Source organism: Cydia fagiglandana, chromosome 11, assembly GCF_963556715.1.
Source record: "Cydia fagiglandana chromosome 11, ilCydFagi1.1, whole genome shotgun sequence".
In the NCBI taxonomy this organism is placed as follows: Eukaryota; Metazoa; Arthropoda; class Insecta; order Lepidoptera; family Tortricidae; genus Cydia; species Cydia fagiglandana.
In genome coordinates, this window is record NC_085942.1 from 1,500,617 (window position 1) to 1,522,506 (window position 21,890).

The following is a 21,890-nucleotide window of genomic DNA, read 5'->3' on the forward strand; positions in this document are numbered from 1 at the left end:
TCCTGAAGTTTTAATTTTGTCGGTAATTTTAATTTTTATATTTTCATCTGCGATATTTATATTACTTAACTTTATGAGTGACATAGTTTGTAGTCTATGAGCAGTAACTAGAGTTAATAGAATTATTAACTTCTTAGACAAATTATGTAACGTGAGGTTTGTATTAGGATATAAGTTTGACACATAATTTAAAACTAAAACTGGGTTCCAGGTTTCATTATACTTTGGATTGTTTGGTCTCATTTTATAAATGCCGGTAAAAAATCTTTTAATATCTTTATGTGTACCTAAATCACTATCCATAAGCAGTGACAAAGCTGATCTAATAGAGTTAAGAGTTCCATAGGCAGAACCATTGTTAAATTTTTGGGTCAGAAAACTAAGAATATTTGGAACTGACATTATAAAAGGGTCAATTGCTTGAATACTACAATATTCCCACCATTGTTTTAAACATGAATTATATTGGTTTATTGTATTATCTGATAATGAATTTAAAATTATATTGATACTTTCACAGGTTAATCCTTTTCTTAAGTAGACTTTGCTGATAATACTGCGGCAATCAGTGTAAGGTTCTGGTGTAGTGGATGGTGGTCCCTGAAAGGAGATGATAACAATGACCTATTTGGGTAAAATTTCAATATGGGTGACTTTTTTAAAGACATAAATATAGGAAACCAAGCTTGAGACGGCCACAAGGGAACTACCACTATTCCTTCTGCTTTATCGATTTCAATCTTTTTTAAACATTTTAAAATGAGAGAAAATGGTGGGAAAGCATAAAATTTTAAATTTGTCCATGAAACTGTAAAAGCGTCTACTGCCCAGCAATTAGGTTCGATATGCCAAGAAATAAACCTTTTACATTTAGCATTTTCTCTTGATGCAAATAAATCAATTGCTGGGCATCCAAATTTTAATTTGATTTTGTTAAATGCGTCATTGCATAGCTGCCATTCAGTTTGTTCGTTAGTATTTCTCGACTCTCTATCTGCTATGTAATTATCTTTAGAAGCTATATAAGAAGCAAATATATATAATTTTCTTAATTCACAAAATTTCCATATTTGACGGGTAAGATCATTTAAATGTTTGTGCTGAATCCCTCCATATCGATTAATGTATGATATTGCAGTTGTGTTGTCACAACGCAATAAAATTTCACAATTTCTTAGATCTTTAGCAAAGCACTGTAGGCCAAAATATATAGCTTTTAATTCTAAATAATTTATGTGTGATTTCCTATCCTCTCTATTCCAAAAACCGTGTAACCTTTTAGAACCACATACAATACCCCAACCAGTTCGAGAAGAGTCTGTGAATATCTCAATTTTGTGAATACCTTCTCTAATAGGATTACTAGCCAAACAGACATGTTTTTTCCACCATTTTAAATCCTCTTTTACTTCATAAGTAAGTACCATTTTAGCCTCAAAATTATTGTCATTCTTTGTAAGATTAAGAAATTTATGGCGTTCCAATCGTTTTGTATACATTAGGCCATATGGAACAGCAGGGCAAATCGATATTAAAATACCAATTAGCGATGCAAAAGATCTTATAGTAGTATGTTTGAGACGGATGAATGATTTTATTTTATTATATATGTTGGTGCGTTTTTCGTTTGGTAATGATACGCAATACTTAGAACAATCTAAAACAAAACCTAAAAATTTACATTGCTTTGAGGGATGTATGTTACTTTTTTCTTTATTTATTATAAAACCCAATGATTCTATAAAGTTTTGGCTGGTTAAAATATTATGAGAGCATTCAATCTGTGAGTTCCCAATAAATAAAAAGTCATCCAAATAATTGACTGAAAGTAGACCTTGTTCCCTGAGGTAAGTTGTTATAGGTTTTATCAACTTGGTGAAGACATAAGGAGCAGAGGAGAGACCAAATGGAAGTACCTGAAATTCGTACATATTGTTGTCAAAAAGAAATCTTAAATATTTTTTGGAATTTGTGTGAATTCTTAAACAGAAGTAAGCATCCTGAAGATCCAGGGAGGCAAGGTAAGACTCCCTGTTGATTAATTTAATGGCAGTTCTAATATCTTCCATTTTGAAGTGTTGTGTAAGTACATGTTTATTAAAGGATTTTAGATTTAAGATAAATCGAGCTGTTCCATCTGGCTTTGGGACAAAAAATATTTTTGATAAATATTGATTATTTACAGGTTTACAGTACTTTACTGCCCCTATTTTCAATAATTTATTTAATGAGTCATGAATTATTTGTTTCTCTGTAGAAGTGAACTTTTCATTTTTTGGTATATGTTTCTGGTTAGGTGTTGATATTAAAGGTATTTCGTAACCTTTACGAACCCATTCGAGGACTGTTTTGTTTTTAATAAATTTGGACCACTTGTCAAAGAAATATGTTAGTCGTCCAGCCACACATACCTCGGCTATTTCTTGTGGTCTCGGCGATGAAGGTGGTGACGTCTGCCTCGAACTGGACGACGAGGTGACCACTGTCGTTGGGTTCTCCGGGGTTGACCGACTGCTGCTGCTGCTGCTGCTGCTGTGTTCCGGTAGTAATTTCTTTGATACATTCTTATTTTGCTTAGGTAATTTTTTCTTGGCCCGCCCTGCATTTGATTGTTGGTGGAGGACGGGCTCCAAAAGTTTAAACCTTTATTCTGTTGAATATCCTTGACAGACTTTTCCATTTCTTTACTTTTCTTAATGATTTTATGTAAATCATTTCCGAAGAGGAAAGTAGTGGTTTGCGTTTTTTCTAATGTTTCCTTGAGTGCCTTGTTTAAGCCCGGTAGAATAACTGCCTTTCTGGTTTCGGTTTCTAGGTAGTGGAGGTCAGCTAATAGTCTTATAGAGTCGCCTAGCATTTCCACATGTTCTTTATCATTTTTATTAATTAGCTCTTTTAACATTTTATTTAAGTTAGCAATAACTAACCCAATTTGGTTCTGTTTTTCGCACAGTTTTTGATCTCTGGTTTTAGCATTTTTGTTTAGTGTTATTTCAATTTCCTCATTTAATGTCGGGGCTTGAACGAAGCAGTTCTCTATTGAGGGAATTTTTTCTTCCAATTTCTTTTTGCCTTCTTTATCCAATCCTTTCTGTATTATATTTTGCCACAGTTCCGCTAATTTTGGGTTAATGGAAATTACATTCTTTTTTATATCTGGCTCTCCAATTAATTGCAAGATGTTCTCTTTATTTTCATCAGCTTGTTCATCATCAGATTCTTCAATAGGCAAAATACGCTTCCGTTTCTTCTTAGGTGGTTCTTCATCCTCATCACTCGAACTTATTATTCGATTTTTTCGATCTGTTCGAGGGGCTGTGGACATACAACTCTATGTACAAAAATAGTACTTATAATTACTGAACTATTTATTGAACACACTCCATTGGACCGGGATAAACTTCCTAAATACCATCTCGTGTACTCGCTCGGTAGTACCGCGAGAGTACGCCTTTTGTAATAATTATAAAAGGAAGTTACCAAAGCCATGTATCTCGTGTACTCGCACAGTAGTACCGCAAGATTACATTTTTGCTTCGTGTTGTGACAACAAACAGCATGTAGTACAAATACATCTCGTGTACCCGCCCGTGGCACCGCGAGAATATTTTCTGCTGTTGTGTATAAACAAAGAATTATCCAAAATAGAGTACAATCAGTTATTTAATGTATCGTTATAGAGGCAAATCAAGTAGGCATCAATGTGTGCAAACATAAGTTTTGCTCGTGCATCCGCTCGTGATACCGCAAGCATACCTCGATACATGTGTTTAATGTATATAGCCATGCTTATAATAAGAATAAATCCCATATTTAACAACGAAAAAACGTTGCATAGGTATTATTTCAATGATGCGCAATTGTAATTCACCAACAACAACAATGGCGTCTCTGCCGGTCTGCTTACAGAAAACGATCAGTTTTCTTGATATTTAGGAATAAATACCTTCATCCGAATCGTAATCGAGGATATCCAACAACTTCTTCAATTTTCTTCTGTTCATTTTATGTTCTTACACTAGATATTTTAATTACTTTTTAAGACACTAGTCGTAATCGTATCGCACGAAAAAACATAATGGCGGACATAGGCACGCGGTGTTGCTAGCTGTAAACAGGGATACCAGAGGATAGTTTAAAATTTCCACACTTCGTGCTTTAAACTATCGTGTCGTATGGCTCGTCATAAACATGACTACATAGTTATACAGAGGAGGCGTCAATGAATATAATTACACCGATCCTGGCAACGTCCAACATGTTTTTTTCATGATATTTCTACAATAAACCAAAAAAAAAACGATGTAACACAGTTTTATTGAGATTTTCCCGTGTTGATTTAAGAGTTAATCTTGGTTTCTCATTATACGTATATTGAAAAGTTGAAAATCCCACGCCGCCGGCGTTACGCCGCCGCCGTGGATTTTTTCGTGGCGCGCCGCCGCCCGATTTTTTTCCACCGGCGCGCACGTCTAGTTGGACACAAAGTCACTGAAGGTCAAACCAAAATTGTCATTGCAAAAATGAAATTAAAAGATGGTTAAAAAATAAAGCACGTTATTTCATAGGTTCAAAGCTGCTAGTAAATATTGAACGTAAGCACGACGAGGGTATTAGAAGGCCTACGATGACCGCACTTTCCCATTCCTTTCATTACTGGGCGTTTTCAGAAAAAAAAATTGAAAACCTGATTCTTTCACATCTGGACGTTCTTGGGCTCATTCTACTCAGAATCGACAGCATTCTGCATCCCACCATTAAAAAAAGATGTCCCAAAATGTCCATTCCATTACGTCACGTTTTAGTATGAAATTTTTTTTCACTTGTATGTGCGTGACGTAGTGGAATGTACAATTTTCATACAAATTTTTGGGACAATTTATTTTATCATCAGAATTGAAAATGATAGTGATTCTGAGTTGAAAGAACCCAAAAACACCGGGATCTGTGAGAATCGGGTTTTCGATATTTATTTCTGAAAACGCCCTACTAGGAAAAGCAGTTTCAAAGAGCCAATTGACCGAGGAGGGAACTACAGATTCCTGGATACATTCCACAAACTCACCTTTTTACTATCAAATATGCTATCATCCTCATCACTATCAAGGTTAATCTCGTTGGCCGACCGTTTCTTATACTGCAAAACGTAATTCAAGACAAAAAAGTAAGACAATGTTACCACTGCAATAATTTGTTTGTAAAATAGTGAATTCCTTTTGATAAATAATCACGCTAAGATAATTTATTTATTACTAATTCTACTCCTACGATTGAAAAAAGTACTTTTATTTATTTTTTGTGCATAAATACAAGACGCGCTAGTAAAAAAGTGGCAACATTTCTTACTTTTTTTGGTCTTGAATTACGTTTTGCAGTTTAGGTTTTTGAGCCTTCCCCATCTTCTTCGGCGCGGCCTTCGTTTTTGTGGTCGGGAAGCGGGGTTCTTCATCACAGTACTTGTAGTTAGGAGTTTTTGAAGGATTCGTTTTTACAATCACGTACAGGAAGGAACTACAACTACAGTTTACTAGGCAAATTGCTAAATCTCACCTTTTTACTATCAAATATGCTATCATCCTCATCGCTATCGAGACTGATCGCCTTAGCTGGCCGCTTCTTAGGTTTCTCAGCCTTCTCCGCTTTCTCAGGCTTCTCCTTCTTCTTCGGCGCGGCCTTCTTCTTGGGTGGTGGGGAAGGTTCTTCATCACTGGATATGGCGACCGGGGAGGGGGACTTGTGGTTAAGGGAGTTTTTGAAGGATTCGTCCTTCTTGGATTCTTCGATGAGCGAGTCGAACAGGCAGTCTGTGGACAAGTAATTGCAAGTGAGTAGAAGAATTAGATTGAACATTCAAAAAGAGACAGATACTCAATGAAAAAACTTTTGCAGAAAGCATTCGGAAAGACCGGAATTTAAAAATAAGTAACGAAAAAGCAGTAATATTTAAACATTTTAACATTATGTTCGTTACAGCCTAATATCGGATGAATTTTTCGGCTTGAGTTCTTTGAGTAGACGACATATAAAGTGAACCGATCTTGTTCAGACTTTTTCGAGAGATCAGCTCACTTTATTTCGTGAACCTTATACGATACAAGTGCGGAAAAGGGGAAATTCGAAACGAGTGGCGATAAATTAAAACACGACCGAAGGGAGTGTTTTAAATCGACACGAGTTGCGAATTACCTATTTTAACGTGTATCGTACAACGTTTTACAGTATATAATTGGCCCTTTAAACTTTTGACATCGCACTAAAAGTGCTATTTTATGCACTAGTGCGGGAAAATAGGACCATATGTAATACGTACTGTAAAAGCAGGGGTGCGAAACTTCTGACTTCGGTCAAACTCGGCTCCGCTCGGCTCAGCATTGCTCCGAGCAATTATTAGGGTTGACACCACTTGACTTCCTTTTGCGTGCACGACCACAGATAAGAAAATCACTTGATTTTTGACAACCCTAAATAGCCGAAAGGGATAGTGCCATATATTAGAAAGGACCAGCATGATTCGACCCTGAACCGCTGTCAAACTTCGTTTTTGTAAGAAGTTTCCTTTCTGACGGTAGTACTATTAATTATTCTGTGGTAAAAGTAATGACATTCCGGCTATGTTTTAGAAATCATGGCTAATTCAAATACTAGTTTTTGCGTACTCTTTGTTATGAATGCGGTGCTTACCGGCGTCCATCTCGACGGGTTTGTTGGCCTTGGCCTTGGCGGTCTTCTTGACGTTGAAGTCGTCGTCGCTGAGCGACAGCGCCCGCGCCGGCGCCTCCGTGTCGGACACCTTGTTGTCCAGCAGCTCCGGCTCGGAGTCGGAGGACGAGTGCTCAGAGTCCTTGTACTTCTGAACCTGTGGACAAATTTAAATTTAAGTAAATTACTAAAGATCGGATGCACCAAACTGTTCGTATCGTTAACACATTCACTGCCCCCAACGCACATGTGCGTTCACCGTCATACAAGTTTGTTCCTAGGCCACGCCCCCTGGCAGTGAATGCCTTAAAGAGTTCGCTAAATTTTTATGTATGGAAAGTTTCATAGTGGCGCGCCGGGGAGCGCCGGCTGACGTTGATCAGTCTGTCAAATGTGGTCGGTGCAACTGGCCCTACATCAACCCGACCGCTCGTAGTTCATGTGTGGCGGCCCGCTGCCGAGTGTACAGGGCGCCCGAGGCCAGAGCGGTCGCTGAAGACAGGAAGGCGTGGCGCGAGCTTGTGCAGGCCCTTTGCACCTCTGGGGTGCCATATGACAACAACGACAACAAGTCACTAAATACTATCGGATGATGTTGAACAAGTTGGCCTAAGAACTAATCGGTCTTACTGCTATTATATTTCCACCGATCTGCCTATTTTAAGGAAATTAAGCACCTAAGGTGGTGATACTGGTGCTCGACATGCTGATGCCCAATAATAGACACCCTGCTGTCACCTCTATTGACAATGACTTAAGTTTCAAGATGACATATACCGGGACCGCGTCGAGCACCAGTACCACCACCTTACCTATCTCGCACTCTAGTGTATATATACCAGGTATCCGCGATATTCACGGACAACCGCAGCCCATAACGTGCAGGAGTGCTGTCAGATGCAAATTACTTCATTACAATGTCAATATTTCACATTACTATACCGATAACCATAATGTACGATAAGTGAGCGGAGCAGGGATGTTGCGAATATTCGCATCCGCATCCGCGGAACATCCGCATTATTTTCAAAATCCGCATCTGCATCCGCATCCGCATAGAATCGATGCGGAGCATCCGCATGATGCGGATGTCGACCAAGTCGGTAACAGGAACGTATTAGCGGTGGCGCCGGCGGCGTAAGTGCTAGGTAATTTCGTCATTATATATAACGAAATCGTCTAGATCCCGAAAAGTCGGCCAAGTTACTGTTTATTAAATAAAACGCGCCTATTCTTGCTCTTACGTTTCGTTTTGTTTTTAATAAAAAATGCTAAAAATGTAATATTTGACGTTTTTTAAGTACCAAATCTTGACATCCGCATCCGCATCCGCGGATGTGAGACTTGAAATATCCGCATCCGCATCCGCAGATGTCAAAAAATCTGCATCCGCAACATCCCTGCTGCGGAGGATGGTAAAAATGAGCAACACAAACCTTGGTGGCAGCTCTGCGGGCGTTGGTCCTCTCCCTCGGCACCACGGGTTCAGCAGAGATCTCGGCGTCGGAACCTGACAGCTCCTCGCTATCGCTGCCGTCAAAGGTCATCTTCTTCTGCGAGGGAAACAAATATTGATTAAGATGATATTCCACCACAGACAAAACATCTTCCAGACAACTGGGTGCTGGCAGAATCATCAGTGCTTCACCCGAAAGAGTGGAGCGTATTGCTGAGCCAGAACCCGTTTGTTTTGCTGCAACGCACACAGCACATTTACCTATTGATACATCTTGTTCCTGATTTTAGTTTTAGTTTGATATTGTTATTGTTTCTGTTTTTTCTATCAATGTGTGTATTGTGGCAAGCTAATAAATGGTTATCTATCTATCTATCTAACATAGTAGCGCTACCCCCTCTGCCACAAATATACGGTAGTTTTACTCCATTTTCGAGTCGAAGTGTCTTTGTGTGACGCCCGTGTCTTTGAACGGACCAATCACGGCACAGGTCTCGCTCACCTCGTCCCCCGCACCCCTGTATTTTTGGCAGCATCGGTTTCATGAAATAATTGCGAGCGAGGCAAATGCCATCCTCTTTGGAAGCCCTTCAACAAGGAAAATTGTTGGACGAAGCTTTGACAAGTTCCGGCGGTTCCGAGGCCGGCCCTCTAAGAACGTAGGAATGCATAACACATCACACGCGTAATGCGTAAGTGTTAGCTTTTTTATATTATACAGGGTGGCCAAAAAATAAGTGCATTCCCATTGCCAGGGAGGTTTTGGGATTATACTGAGCAACTTTTACTAAAGAAATCGCGAAAAAAATTTGGCTGTTTCATACATTTTGGCTGATCCATTTTCTATGGGAGGGTTAATTTGTTTTCGCAATTTCGGTGTTGGTGCCATAGTAAAAGTTGCTCATTTTGTGTGCTGTAGTTAATGAATGACCCCTTCTCCACATCAACCTTAGTAGATCATGACTACCTACACCCGAAATGTTCTAGCAGGTAAATCTTGGATGGGTGCAGTGGCGGATTTGCCCTAAGGCCAAGTAGGCCCGGTCCTACTGCGGCAAGATATTAAGAAGCGGCAAATTGTGACAAAACCTCCTCTTTGAGAACGGTCTTAAGGTTGATATTAAATCATTTTGGTGTCTTGTTAAATCTAAAAAGGGAGGTACATCGATTCCGCAGACCATGAAATATGGCCATAGTACGTCCTCCGATGGTCAGGGCATTTGTAATCTTTTTTCTGAGTACTTTGGTTCTGTCTTCGAACATCACAGCCCTGCTGACTTAGCCAGTTTGACTTCTCTTCCCCTTGATTTGAATAGACCCATCCTGTCAGACATCTCTATTAGCCGAACTGACATAATGAAAAAAATTAAATCTCTAGATGTTGGTAAGGGAGCAGGTCCGGACGGGATACCTGCCTCGTTTGTCAGGGAGTGTGGTGAGGAGTTGAGTGTTCCTCTCTATATTTTATTTAATAAATCCCTCTGCACTGGTGTATTCCCTAATCCATGGAAGATCGCGCATATAGTGCCGATATTCAAATCTGGTGACAATTCATCTTGTGAAAACTACAGGCCTATAAGCATATTGTCCTGTATAGCTAAACTACTTGAATCTATGGTACACACATTCCTGTTTAACCATGTTAAGCCATTCTTAGCTGATCAGCAGCATGGTTTCGTTAGTAATAGGTCCACAGTTTCTAAGCTTTTAGAGTATAAGCACTATTTGTGTAACGTTTTCGCAACGCGAGGTCAGGTAGACTCCATATACACAGACTTTTCGAAGGCGTTTGATAAGGTGGATCATAATATTCTCTGTCATAAGATTGAGGCCTATTATGGCATTCATGGTAGCCTTCTTCGCTGGGTTCATTCTTACCTTCAAAACAGAAGTCAGCTAGTCGCCATCAATGGGTTCCTTTCTCCTGAGCTCCCCATAACTTCGGGCGTTCCTCAAGGGTCTCACCTTTTTTTTTTTTTCTCAACTTAAATCTGCAATCGGCTGTTCTAGCCATAATCAGATGGTTTGTTTCTTATTTTTTTTAGGTTGTTATTTAGGGTGGTGTTCCACTGAGCACCATCACCAGTTTACGTGGGGGCTTATTGTCTCTGGTCTAGCCCTAGGATGTGCCATCTTTTTAGCCTCGGTGTGTAGTCTTGTTCGTTTAACAGGTTTCTGGCTAATTCGTTGCAGTGGTTTTGAAGTCTTTCCTTGTACTTTTGCAGTATTCGTTTACCTCTTGTTTTATTGTTGGTATTTCTGTGTATTCATGTATTTCACTATTTCTGACCAGTAATGGTGCACACGTGATCCTTCTTAGGGTTTTGTTCTGGAATCTTTGAAGTATTTCTAAGTTTGAGTTGCTGGCTGATCCCCATAGCTGTATTCCATAAGTCCATATCGGTTTTATTATACATTTGTATATGAGTAGTTTGTTGTTAAGTGTTAGAGTTGATTGTCTTCCAATTAGCCAGTATAAGTTCCTGCATTTGATATCTGCTTCTTTTCTTTTCATTTTGATGTGGTTGGCCCAGGTAAGTCTTCTGTCGAGGTGGAGTCCTAGATATTTGACGCAGCTTTGGCTAGGAAGGGGTTCGCCTCGCATAGTCACTGGTGGGCAGTCTCCCTTGCGTAGTGTGAAGGTTATTTGGACAGATTTTGTTACACTGGGTTTGAGCCTCCAGATCTCGAGCCAGTGTTCAATATCTTTCAAATGTGTTTGTAGTTTTTGTGATGCGATTTCAGGTTTTTTGTCACTTGCAAGACAAGCTGTGTCATCCGCATATGTTGCTGTGATCACTTCATCGGAGACCGGCAGGTCAGCAGTGTAGATTGAATATAATACTGGGCCGAGGACAGATCCTTGTGGGACTGATGCTTTAATGTCATACAGGTTTGATGTCTCTTCGCCAAATTTGACTTGGAATTTTCTTTCTAGTAGGTATGACTTAAGGACCATGTAGTATGAGTTGGGCAGCCTTGTTTTTAACTTGTATAACAGTCCTTCATGCCATACTTTATCGAAGGCTTGCTGGATATCAAGGAAGACGGCAGCACAATATTCCTTGCATTCCAGTGTGTTTCTTATCTTTGTTACAACTCTGTGAACCTGTTCGACTGTAGAGTGTTGTTCTCTGAAGCCAAATTGATGATTAGGGATGATGTTTTCTACTTCTAGTATGGGTTTTAATCTTCTTAGGAAGATTTTTTCAAATACCTTGGATATCGTTGGGAGGAGACTTATTGGTCTGTATGAAGTAGGCTCTGTAGGTGGTTTCCCAGGCTTTGGCAGCATACAAATTTGTGATACTTTCCACAGTTTAGGGTAATAGTGCAGTCTAAGGATAGCATTGAAGAGCATGCATAAAAATACAACTGGTTTCCTTGGTATGCGTTTCAGTATTTCTGCAGTGATGAGGTCAAAGCCAGGTGCCTTTTTATTGCCCAAATGTCTGATGGTGTTATATACTTCATTTGGTGTCACTAGTTTTAGTGGTAATGACAGCTGTTGATCACTTGTTATGCATTCTTCCACTAATTTATCAGTTTCTGGGGACATAGAAGTGTTAGGTGTGAAAATATGACTTAAGGGTCTCACCTGGGCCCGTTGTTGTTTGTCCTATTTATAAACGATCTTGCTGATTGTTTAACTTGCCCCTGCTTACAGTGCTTACTGTACGCAGACGATCTTAAAATTTTTAAATCTATCAATGATACGAGCGACTGTTTAATGTTACAAAAAGATCTTACACAGATATCAGACTGGTGTCATCGAAATCATATGTATCTAAATGTTAGCAAATGTCATGTTATCTCATTTTCGAATAAGAAGTGTAAACTCATTTATGACTATGAGCTATTGGGACAGAGTCTTGACAGGAAATCAGTCGTCAAGGATCTTGGAATACTGTTTGATGATCAACTGAGTTTTCGGCCACACTATGATTATATAGCTAGTAGGGGCAGGCAATTGTTGGGTTTTATCTGCAGAACAACCAAGGGCTTCAGGAACCCAGATAGTATGCTTGTATTGTTTTTCAGCCTGGTAAGGAGTGTACTGGAGTATGGTTCCCCTATATGGACCCCGCATTACTCTGTACATAGCTTCGCTATAGAAGCGGTACAAAAGCAATTTTTGAAAGTTCTTGCGTTTAGATTTAAACTGGGACGTACATACAGATCGTATACTAGTCGACTAATCAAGTTCAATATCCCCACACTAGAGGCTCGTCGTAAGATGTTTGACTTTTTGAATTTATATAAGGTTATACACTCAAAAATTGATTCTGCTGCACTATTATCATCCATTACCTTTAATACGCCTAGATTTAGAGGTCGTAACACTAAACTATTCGCACTTAGAGTGTACAAAAACAATACTTCATTCTATAACCCAATCACAAGAATGTGCCGCCAATATAACGATTTAATAGCCGGTGATCATCGCGGTAGGGACACTGATATTGATATTTTTGACCCTCACATCGCTAGGTTTAGGAAGTGCTTGGCTGGCGTCCTCTTCTCCTCTTCTCCCACTTAACTGATGACATCTGCCTTAATCCTCTAAGTTTGTTTCATTTGTGATGTTTAATAGTCTTTATAATTTAATGTAAAGTTCGTTACTCGTTATATTGTAATGTTTAGATAGATATTTCTTCTCTGATATTTTTCACTGTAGCTATAATATGGTGTTAATTAGTTTGTAATATTTCCGCTCAATTGTAAAACATGCTGTGTACACTTGTTTTGGATCTCGTGCTAGATTTAAGCCATAATGTGCAAATGTATTACCCATGATATTGTACGATGTCTGTTTAGTGTACCTAATAAAGTAAAATAAAATAAAATAAAACATTCGCTAATGATAACAATAAATAACTCAAAATGTAGTCCATATGATGGGTGCTGAGAGAGGGGCGGCTACAGGGCTTGGGGCCTAGGGCGGCAAAGACTGCAAATCTACTAGATAGGGGGTAGTTTACATTAAGTCGAGAATACTTACTTTCGGGCTCGCTTTCTTCTCCTTCTTGAAGTTGAGCTTGCTCTGCTTGAGGCCGTTCTTCTCCGGCTTCTCAGGCTTCTCCGCCTTCTCCTTCTTCACTCTGGACTTGGGCTTCTTCTCGCCGCTGGACGGGCTGATGCCGGCTGGGTCATCCTGGTAATTAATAATAAAGTAATTATTAGCTCTGTGCATGACAGTGATGGCGACGAGGACGCATTTCGCACATAAAATCTAGCATGGTGGTGCCACATTTACCGTTTCTAATATAAACCTACAGTTTGCACACTAACTCCGTGTATATATGAGTCTGCAGCAGAAGTTGCTAAGCGGGCGAGGTGTTCAAAATGATCTTGACACGACTTAATTTTTAAGAGAATAAGAGCGTGTCAAGGTAATGTTGAACACCTCGCCCGCTTTATATGGAGCTTATTATAGAGCGTGGATTGTGCTGCGCTGTGTCATGCGTGTCCCGAGTCCGGGGGTGCGGGTAATTCCTTGGAGCTCGGAAATACTAAACAAACAACAGACATAACAAAGTCCCCCGCCGCGTCTTTCTGTTTGTGTGTTTGTATGTTCGCCATAAACTCAAAAACTACTAAACGGATTTCAATGCGGTTTTCACCTATCAATAGATTGTTGTGGGATTAATTGTTATTCAAAATGATTATTTATTTATTAGGTATATTTGATTATTGATGAGGAAATGGATATTCCGATGTAATACTATTACTTCTTTTGTTACTTCTTGATTTTTTTTTAGAGTGATTCTTGAGGAAGGTTTAGGTGTATAATTTGTTAAGGTACCACTCTAAGACACTTACCGGGTCGTATTCCTTCTTGTTCTCCTTCCTGTATGCGCTTAATCAGGTCCTCGGAGATCTTCGGCTCGACTCTACGTCCGTTCGTGGACGCTATGTCCAGCATAGACTGAAGACTCTAGTGTGAGGGTATCTGTATATACGGTAACTTACCGGGTCGTATTCCTTCTTGATCTCCTTCCTGGTCTTGGCCTTCTCGGCGGCCTGTATGCGCTTGATCAGGTCCTTAGAGATCTTGGTCTCGACTCTACGTCCGTTAGTTGATGGAGCGATGTCCAGCATAGACTGAAGACTCTAGTGTTAGGGTATCTGTATATACGGTAACTTACCGGGTCGTATTCCTTCTTGATCTCCTTCCTGGTCTTGGCCTTCTCGGCGGCCTGTATGCGCTTGATCAGGTCCTTAGAGATCTTGGTCTCGACTCTACGTCCGTTAGTTGATGGAGCGATGTCCAGCATAGACTGAAGACTCTAGTGTGAGGGTATCTGTATATACGGTAACTTACCGGGTCGTATTCCTTCTTGATCTCCTTCCTGGTCTTGGCCTTCTCGGCGGCCTGTATGCGCTTGATCAGGTCCTTAGAGATCTTGGTCTCGACTCTACGTCCGTTAGTTGATGGAGCGATGTCCAGCATAGACTGAAGACTCTAGTGTGAGGGTATCTGTATATACGCTAACTTACCGGGTCGTATTCCTTCTTGATCTCCTTCCTGGTCTTGGCCTTCTCGGCGGCCTGTATGCGCTTGATCAGGTCCTTAGAGATCTTGGTCTCGACTCTACGTCCGTTAGTTGATGGAGCGATGTCCAGCATAGACTGAAGACTCTAGTGTTAGGGTATCTGTATATACGCTAACTTACCGGGTCGTATTCCTTCTTGATCTCCTTCCTGGTCTTGGCCTTCTCGGCGGCCTGTATGCGCTTGATCAGGTCCTTAGAGATCTTGGTCTCGACTCTACGTCCGTTAGTTGATGGAGCGATGTCCAGCATAGACTGAAGACTCTAGTGTTAGGGTATCTGTATATACGGTAACTTACCGGGTCGTATTCCTTCTTGATCTCCTTCCTGGTCTTGGCCTTCTCGGCGGCCTGTATGCGCTTGATCAGGTCCTCGGAGATCTTCGGCTCGACTCTGCGTCCGTTAGTTGACGGAGCTATGTCCAACATGGATTTGCGGCTCTTGTTCTTGTTTGCCTGAGTACAGATTTACATTAAATACTTTCAAATCAAACGAATACTTCACTGCTGCAAACCCATTTGAGGCAGCAAAATAAAAAATTAAAATACAGATGACATGATGATGAGAGTTGTACAGATGTAGTCCATAATTGTTTTCCATCGTATTTCCTCGGAAACGTTCGTATTTGTCATGCTACTTCAGTCAACCCATAGACTAGGAATCCTCTAGACGGAGTTTAGATCAATTATTTCATGAAACCGATGCTTCCAAAAATGCGGGTGCGGGGGACGAGGTGAGCGAGGTCCCGTGCCGTGATTGGTCCGTTCAAAGACACGGACGTCACACAAATACACTTTCGACTCGAAAATGGAGTAAAACTACCGTATTTGTGGCAGAGGGGGTAGAACTACTATGCTCAGTCTGGATGATGTCTTGTCTGTGAGTCAACCTCAGTACTTATTGTAACGAGACTGAATGAAATAGCAAGACACGTTCGTACGTTTCCGTGAAAATACGATGGAAACTAAATTATGCACTACATCTCAAACGTTAAGATTTTAAGAGGTTTTTGTGAAGTTTTAACTTTTCTAAATATAATTTTTACTTAGAATAGCATCAGAGTTCCATTACCAATTAATTGATAAACAACATTATAATCTTCGAGCAACACCGGCTTCCGACATGTCGGAAGGGAGGGGCCCAAGCGATATCTCGCCGTACAAATCTTTCTGCCATTTTTCGCGGGGGGAAAGGTGCACACAGTCGCATTTCTCACACACTTACATACAAAATCCAATCTGTAATGACGACACAAATACATAGAAAATGACACACGTCAAAGACAAATCTTGCAAACCTCGATCTCTTTTTGTGTACGGACGAGTGACTAGTGTCACAACACGCACACTAACACATTTTCGTTGAAGTATGTCATTGTATTCTGAGAGATGAGAAGTCGGATTTGTCGCTCGACCGATCCGCAATTTGTACTGAGCGAGCAAAATCGATAAATCCTACAATTACTTGAGACTAAAATATAATAATTGTATTTAAATGTAATTTAACGTATGATATGTAAAAAAAATTATTACATGTGAAATGTAACACTTTCTTTTTGTAAATTTGATGTCCCTGACCTCTTTTTATAACAAAAAACCAAGCAAACAGTCATTTTTGGGCAGCAGTGTTCACGCGCGCGTCTGGACTCGGTCTAGTGAAAAATCCAAGTGCAACTAGTTTTATTACCCGCGCTCTTCGAGCAACACGGAAGGGAGGCGGCATTCGCACTATTTCCCCTCTGCCGAGGTACAAGATTAGCGCGTCAATAAAATCTAGCGCGGGTAATAAAACTAGTTGCACTTGGATTTTTCACTAGACTGAGTCCAGACGCGCGCGTGAACACTGCTGCACAAAAATGCCTGTTTGCTCGGTTTTTTGTTATAAAAAGAGGTCGGGGACATCAAATTTACAAAAAGAAAGTGTTACATTTCACATGTAATATTTTTTTTTACATATCATACGTTTAATTACATTTAAATACAATTATTATATTTTGGTCTCAAGTAATTGTTGGATTTATCGATTTTACTCGCTCAGTACAAATTGCGGATCGGTAGAGCGACAAATCCGACTTCTCATCTCTCAGAATACAATGACATACTTCAAAGAAAATGTGTTAGTGTGCGTGTTGTGACACTAGTCACTCGTCCGTACACAAAAATAGATCGAGGTTTGCAAGATTTGTCTTTGACGTGTGTCATTTTCTATGTATTTGTGTCGTCAGAGGGCCTACCGCAAACCACGTTCAACGTGTTGCCTCCCTGTCACACTTACGTATGAATTTACAAGTGCCATAGAGAGGCAACACGTCGAACGTGGTTCGCGGTAGGGCCTTTGATTGGATTTTGTATGTAAGTGTGTGAGAAGTGCGACTGTGTGCACCTTCCCCCCGCGAAAAATGGCAGAATGATTTGTACGGTGAGATATCGCTTGGGCCCCTCCCTTCCGACGTGTCGGAAGCCGGTGTTGCTCGAAGCCCGCGCTAGATTAAATTGACGCGCTAATCTTGTACCTCGGCAGAGGGGAAATAGTGCGAATGCCGCCTCCCTTCCGTGTTGCTCGAAGATTATAATCATCCAACACAGAATACGACGGTCAAAACTACTATTATAGTTAAAATTAAGCAATAAAAAAAAAAATGATATCTTAATATTTTCGCATACCTTCATTCTATCCATCTAGGGTGCGTAATAGGACAAAGAAAAACAAATTATTTATACACTCTAAAACAATGTGTACAAACAGCAATATTCCTAACTGTACATCGGTGGACCTTATTACAAAACGCATAAGGTTCACCGATGCACAGTTATGTCGTAAATAAATAGCGATGCATTTTATAACACGTGGAGCGCGTCCAGGTTTCCTACATTGATAACATTTGATTCTACTTTCGTCCAGATTATTTACAATGGTGGCAGCAGTAGTTGCAGTCGCCATCAGATATAGCGGGGCTCACAAATATCTGAACACGCCTCTATTGTCAAGGCACTATAGTTCGTTTTTTTTAGCATTAGAAATAAGGTAAACAATCTTGATGTGTCTTTTAATTGAAAAACACATTTTAAAAATATGTTACGGCAAATATGTAACAATCATGAATCTAATACGATCATTTATATTCTTCTGCTTTCATAAGTAATAGTTTTTGATTTTTTAAAAGCGTTTTTCAATTAAAAGACAAGTCAAGATCGCTTACCTCCTTGCAAGTTTTTTCTAATGCTAAAAAAAAACGAACTATAGTGCTTGTTCAGATGTTTTTGAGCACCTCGGCCGCTCCGATACATCTGATGGCGCCTGCACGGGATATTCACCAGTGCCTTGGCGGTCTTCTTGTTGGTGGTGAACTCCTCCTGCCGTTCCTTCTCCTCCACGTCCTCCAGCTTGATGAGGAACGCGTCCAGGTCCTCGCGTATTATATCTAAGGATTGGCCTTACGGGCACTAAAAATGGTACTAGTTCAGCGGTGTCACCCACGAATTCGAGCCAATCGTGCAGCCTAACGCAACTATTGCGACCAATTGCGTGCGTGATGCGAACTCATCAACCAATCGCGTTGTAGCGACTTCACACCACTGTCTGGCCCCATTCTTATTGCCCGTAAGGCCAGTCCTGAGATATATACGTCAATGGCGTGTTCAGATTTTTTTGAGCAGCTCGGCCTCTCCGATACATCTGATGGCGCCTGTCCAGTATATTTACCAGTGCCTTGGCGGTCTTCTTGTTGGTGGTGACCTCCTCCTGCCGTTCCTTCTCCTCCACATCTTCGAGCTTGATGAGGAAAGCATCCAGGTCCTCGCGCCACAGCATCGACGGGGTCTTTTTCCTGTTAACAGCAAAATATGGTTTTCATCACATTAGTTCGTAATTAAGGAATGAAAGGCAACAGGTGGTGTTATCTCTGAAAAGCTCTGCGGCACTGTGCACAAGCATTTTTGTACTGATTATGCTTGTGCCGCACACTGGTGGATCCCACCTTAATAGAGATTTGGGATAAGGCTCCATAGCTTATGTATCACTGTGACCATCCCTGATCTATCGTGATCGCCACCTACTACAACTCTCGATCCAAACCTGCAACTTCAAACAGCTGCAGGATCTTTTTGATCTCGAGAGACTTTAACTCCTCCGGGCGCAATATGTGTCCGCCCAGGATTAAGTCACGAGTACGCATTAGGCAAGGGCACTCTGTGAGGATGTGTCTCCTCTGCCTCCATACAGAGTCTGCACCGCCCCATGTCACGTTTCCCCATAGTGTGCATGTGCTTATTTAGGCCGCAATGCCCAGTAAGCATTACCACAGAATAAATAATAGTACTAGGTACAGAAGACTCACTCTCTAACAAAAGGCGTCTGCCACGATCAGCACAGATATGGCCGCTAGATGGCGACAGCGCCACGCGCGGCTTATGGCAAACCCCAAAATTGGGGTCGAACGGATGGACTTTTAGCCTCCTGCAAAGCGACGAAATCGCGGAGTGAGCCACGCCTGGCATTACCAAGTTGCGCAGTTGGTTCCTAAACAGCGCTAAGCCGTTCGCAGACGTGTACTTACTTAAGAGCCTCAAGTTCGCTGAGTTTCTGGTCTCTCTGCTTGAGCAGTTCGTCTTTCTTCTCCTTGGTGAGCATCCACATGGACATGCCCAGCAAGTAGTTGAACTTCTTCACCTCTTTCAGCGCTTGGAATGCTTTCTCTGAAAACATCCGGACACGTCAGTAACAAGCGGCTTTGACGTTTGACCCCAAGAATCCTTGGTATCAATTCGGCAAGACCCGCGAAATTAATTTCCTTCTAAATAAAAAAATTGACATGTGTCGGTCACGCTCACTGATGATTTAACTCGCTCAGTCACTCATCTATCTCAGTGTTCTTTGCGCGCTCTATCCCACTCATGATTTTAATGAGCCGACGTGACGAGCGTGACGAGTGAGAAACGAGTGAGACGATGCGAATAGATCTCGGAGCGGTTCGGAAGAATTTGGAGGGTGTCGGGAAAACATGGCAGGATCGTATCGCGTGATTCACCATCTTATTCGCACTTATGCTTGTGTCTGTGTGTGCGTGACGATACGGAAAATAAATCCTGAGACATTGTTATAGTCGCACCAATAAAAGTTTGCAGCGGATTTGATAGCCCACGCAGTATAAGTGTTATTTGTACGTCATAATTTCATAGAAGTTTGACGTTTAAAATGACACTTGCACTGCATGGGCTATCAAAGTTGCTGCAGACTTTGTACGGTCTGACTATATCTGACTTATTTAGGTCCAGTCGTTTCTAATTTGAAAAGCCTAAAAAAAGTTTCTGTACTAAAAAAATAACAAAGGCGAGTCAAAGTATAGCATTTATAGCCTTCCGGAAAACAGGGGTAGGTAATTAAATGTATTGTATAAATAACTTATTACCTGGATCAACGGGCTTGCCCTTCTCCGGCTCGGGCTCGGGCTCCTCCTCGGACTCGGGCTCCTCCTCCACCACCTCGAGCCCCTGCATCTTGGAGGCGCGCTTCTTCCAGTCGGCGATCGGGTCCGGCGCGTAACCTGAAATTAGTCACACTATCTATAACAGGTAGACCAATTAAAAGATGGATGGATGACATCAAGTCGATAGGGGGTGCCACCTGGACAAGAAAAACCATTGATACAAAGGAATGGAAGCAGCTGGGAGAGGCCTATGTGCCAGAAGACACGCTGAACACTAATCCGGACATTACGATGTGTCAGTTTTTAAGTATTTTTTTTTATAAATGTAACGTAATACTGTTTTAGTTTCAGCAATAAAGGCTATTATGATTATGATTATGATCTATAACAGTCCATTGATTTTATTCAGTTGGGGCCGGTTTTGTGAGGGTTAAATGTCTATAATTATATAAGTATTAACTGTAATATGACAATAAAAGATTACACAGGAAGAAATTTCCGTAAGACATTAAACACGCTTGAAAAGTCGTAGCCTAGCCGCTAAACGTAAGTACAACAATTTTGTTCGTGGCAGCTTTGGTTTTGGTGGCAGGTTTGCTTGTCAGCCTCAGCCTGCAGCTGTCCCTCGAGCCAGTCCCCAACTGTTGTTCCTACCTCTCTTGATGAGCTCCTCGACCATGGCCTTCCTCTTCTTGTTCTCGACCACCAGCCCCTTGTCGCACTTCTCCAGGATGAACCTCGCCTGGTTGGAGAGCTTGTCGGCCTCGGCCTGCAGCTGTCACTCGAGCCAGCCCCCAGACTGTTGTTCCTACCTCTCTTGATGAGCTCCTCGACCATGGCCTTCCTCTTCTTGTTCTCGACCACCAGCCCCTTGTCGCACTTCTCCAGGATGAACCTCGCCTGGTTGGAGAGCTTGTCGGCCTCAGCCAGCAGCTGTCCCTCGGGCCAGTCCCCCCAGACTGTTGTTCCTACCTCTCTTGATGAGCTCCTCGACCATGGCCTTCCTCTTCTTGTTCTCGACCACCAGCCCCTTGTCGCACTTCTCCAGGATGAACCTCGCCTGGTTGGAGAGCTTGTCGGCCTCAGCCAGCAGCTGTCCCTCGGGCCAGTCCCCCCAGACTGTTGTTCCTACCTCTCTTGATGAGCTCCTCGACCATGGCCTTCCTCTTCTTGTTCTCGACCACCAGCCCCTTGTCGCACTTCTCCAGGATGAACCTCGCCTGGTTGGAGAGCTTGTCGGCCTCGGCCTGCAGTTGTCCCTCGAGCCAGTCCTTGCGGCGAGCGTAGTACTTCATGCGGAGGGAGTAGAACTCGCGGAGTACTTCCTCCACCTTATCGTACCTGGAAGAAGTTGGGGCTTAGTGTCTTGCATTGTGGTTAGGTTAGTATGCTAGACCTGATAATAGATTATTTTACCTAATTAAATATCTTTTTCAGGAATTTCTAAATGTGTAATGATTAGTACTCACTTCTTAAGACAATTGTTGTGGTCGAAAGCGTTCATGCAGGTCATGGAGATGGTGGTCTGCAGCTTGAACACTTTGTGGATGCCCTCCGCCTCCACCTCGGGCAGTTTGCCTGGCAGTAATGTCACCACGAAGCGAACTGTGGTGTCTGTGTTGTATTCCTGATGAAACAGTGAAAAAATCAAGATTGCGACAAAACTTAAGGTCCTTGTTGAGGCGATAAGATGGTTAACCCTAGGGAACGTGTATGAACTATAGGGAACAGCACCTGCTTATTTGGGGGTGTCAAT

General features: G+C 41.5%; 2 protein-coding genes across 2 annotated transcripts in view; both read right to left on the reverse strand.

Annotated features, from left to right (window-relative positions):
• LOC134668769 (DNA topoisomerase 2) overlaps nt 1-21,890 on the reverse strand; it is a 44,137-nt gene that overhangs the window by 11,980 nt on the left and 10,267 nt on the right. The window contains exons 8-17 of the mRNA XM_063526227.1: nt 21,604-21,761; nt 21,267-21,475; nt 20,117-20,251; nt 19,265-19,403; nt 18,412-18,535; nt 15,009-15,164; nt 13,158-13,310; nt 8,136-8,252; nt 6,682-6,856; nt 5,551-5,804 (exon numbers count right to left, since the gene is read on the reverse strand). Of these exons, the coding sequence (XP_063382297.1) occupies nt 5,551-5,804; nt 6,682-6,856; nt 8,136-8,252; nt 13,158-13,310; nt 15,009-15,164; nt 18,412-18,535; nt 19,265-19,403; nt 20,117-20,251; nt 21,267-21,475; nt 21,604-21,761 (1,620 nt within the window). The remainder of the gene's footprint in view (nt 1-5,550; nt 5,805-6,681; nt 6,857-8,135; nt 8,253-13,157; nt 13,311-15,008; nt 15,165-18,411; nt 18,536-19,264; nt 19,404-20,116; nt 20,252-21,266; nt 21,476-21,603; nt 21,762-21,890) is intronic.
• LOC134668721 (uncharacterized) lies at nt 445-4,212 on the reverse strand. The gene is made up of 3 exons (XM_063526162.1): nt 3,947-4,212; nt 2,412-3,315; nt 445-600 (listed from the first exon to the last, which is right to left on the reverse strand). The coding sequence occupies exons 1-2, from the start codon at nt 4,002-4,004 to the stop codon at nt 2,417-2,419; spliced, it is 957 nt and encodes a 318-aa protein (XP_063382232.1). The 5' UTR covers nt 4,005-4,212; the 3' UTR covers nt 445-600; nt 2,412-2,416.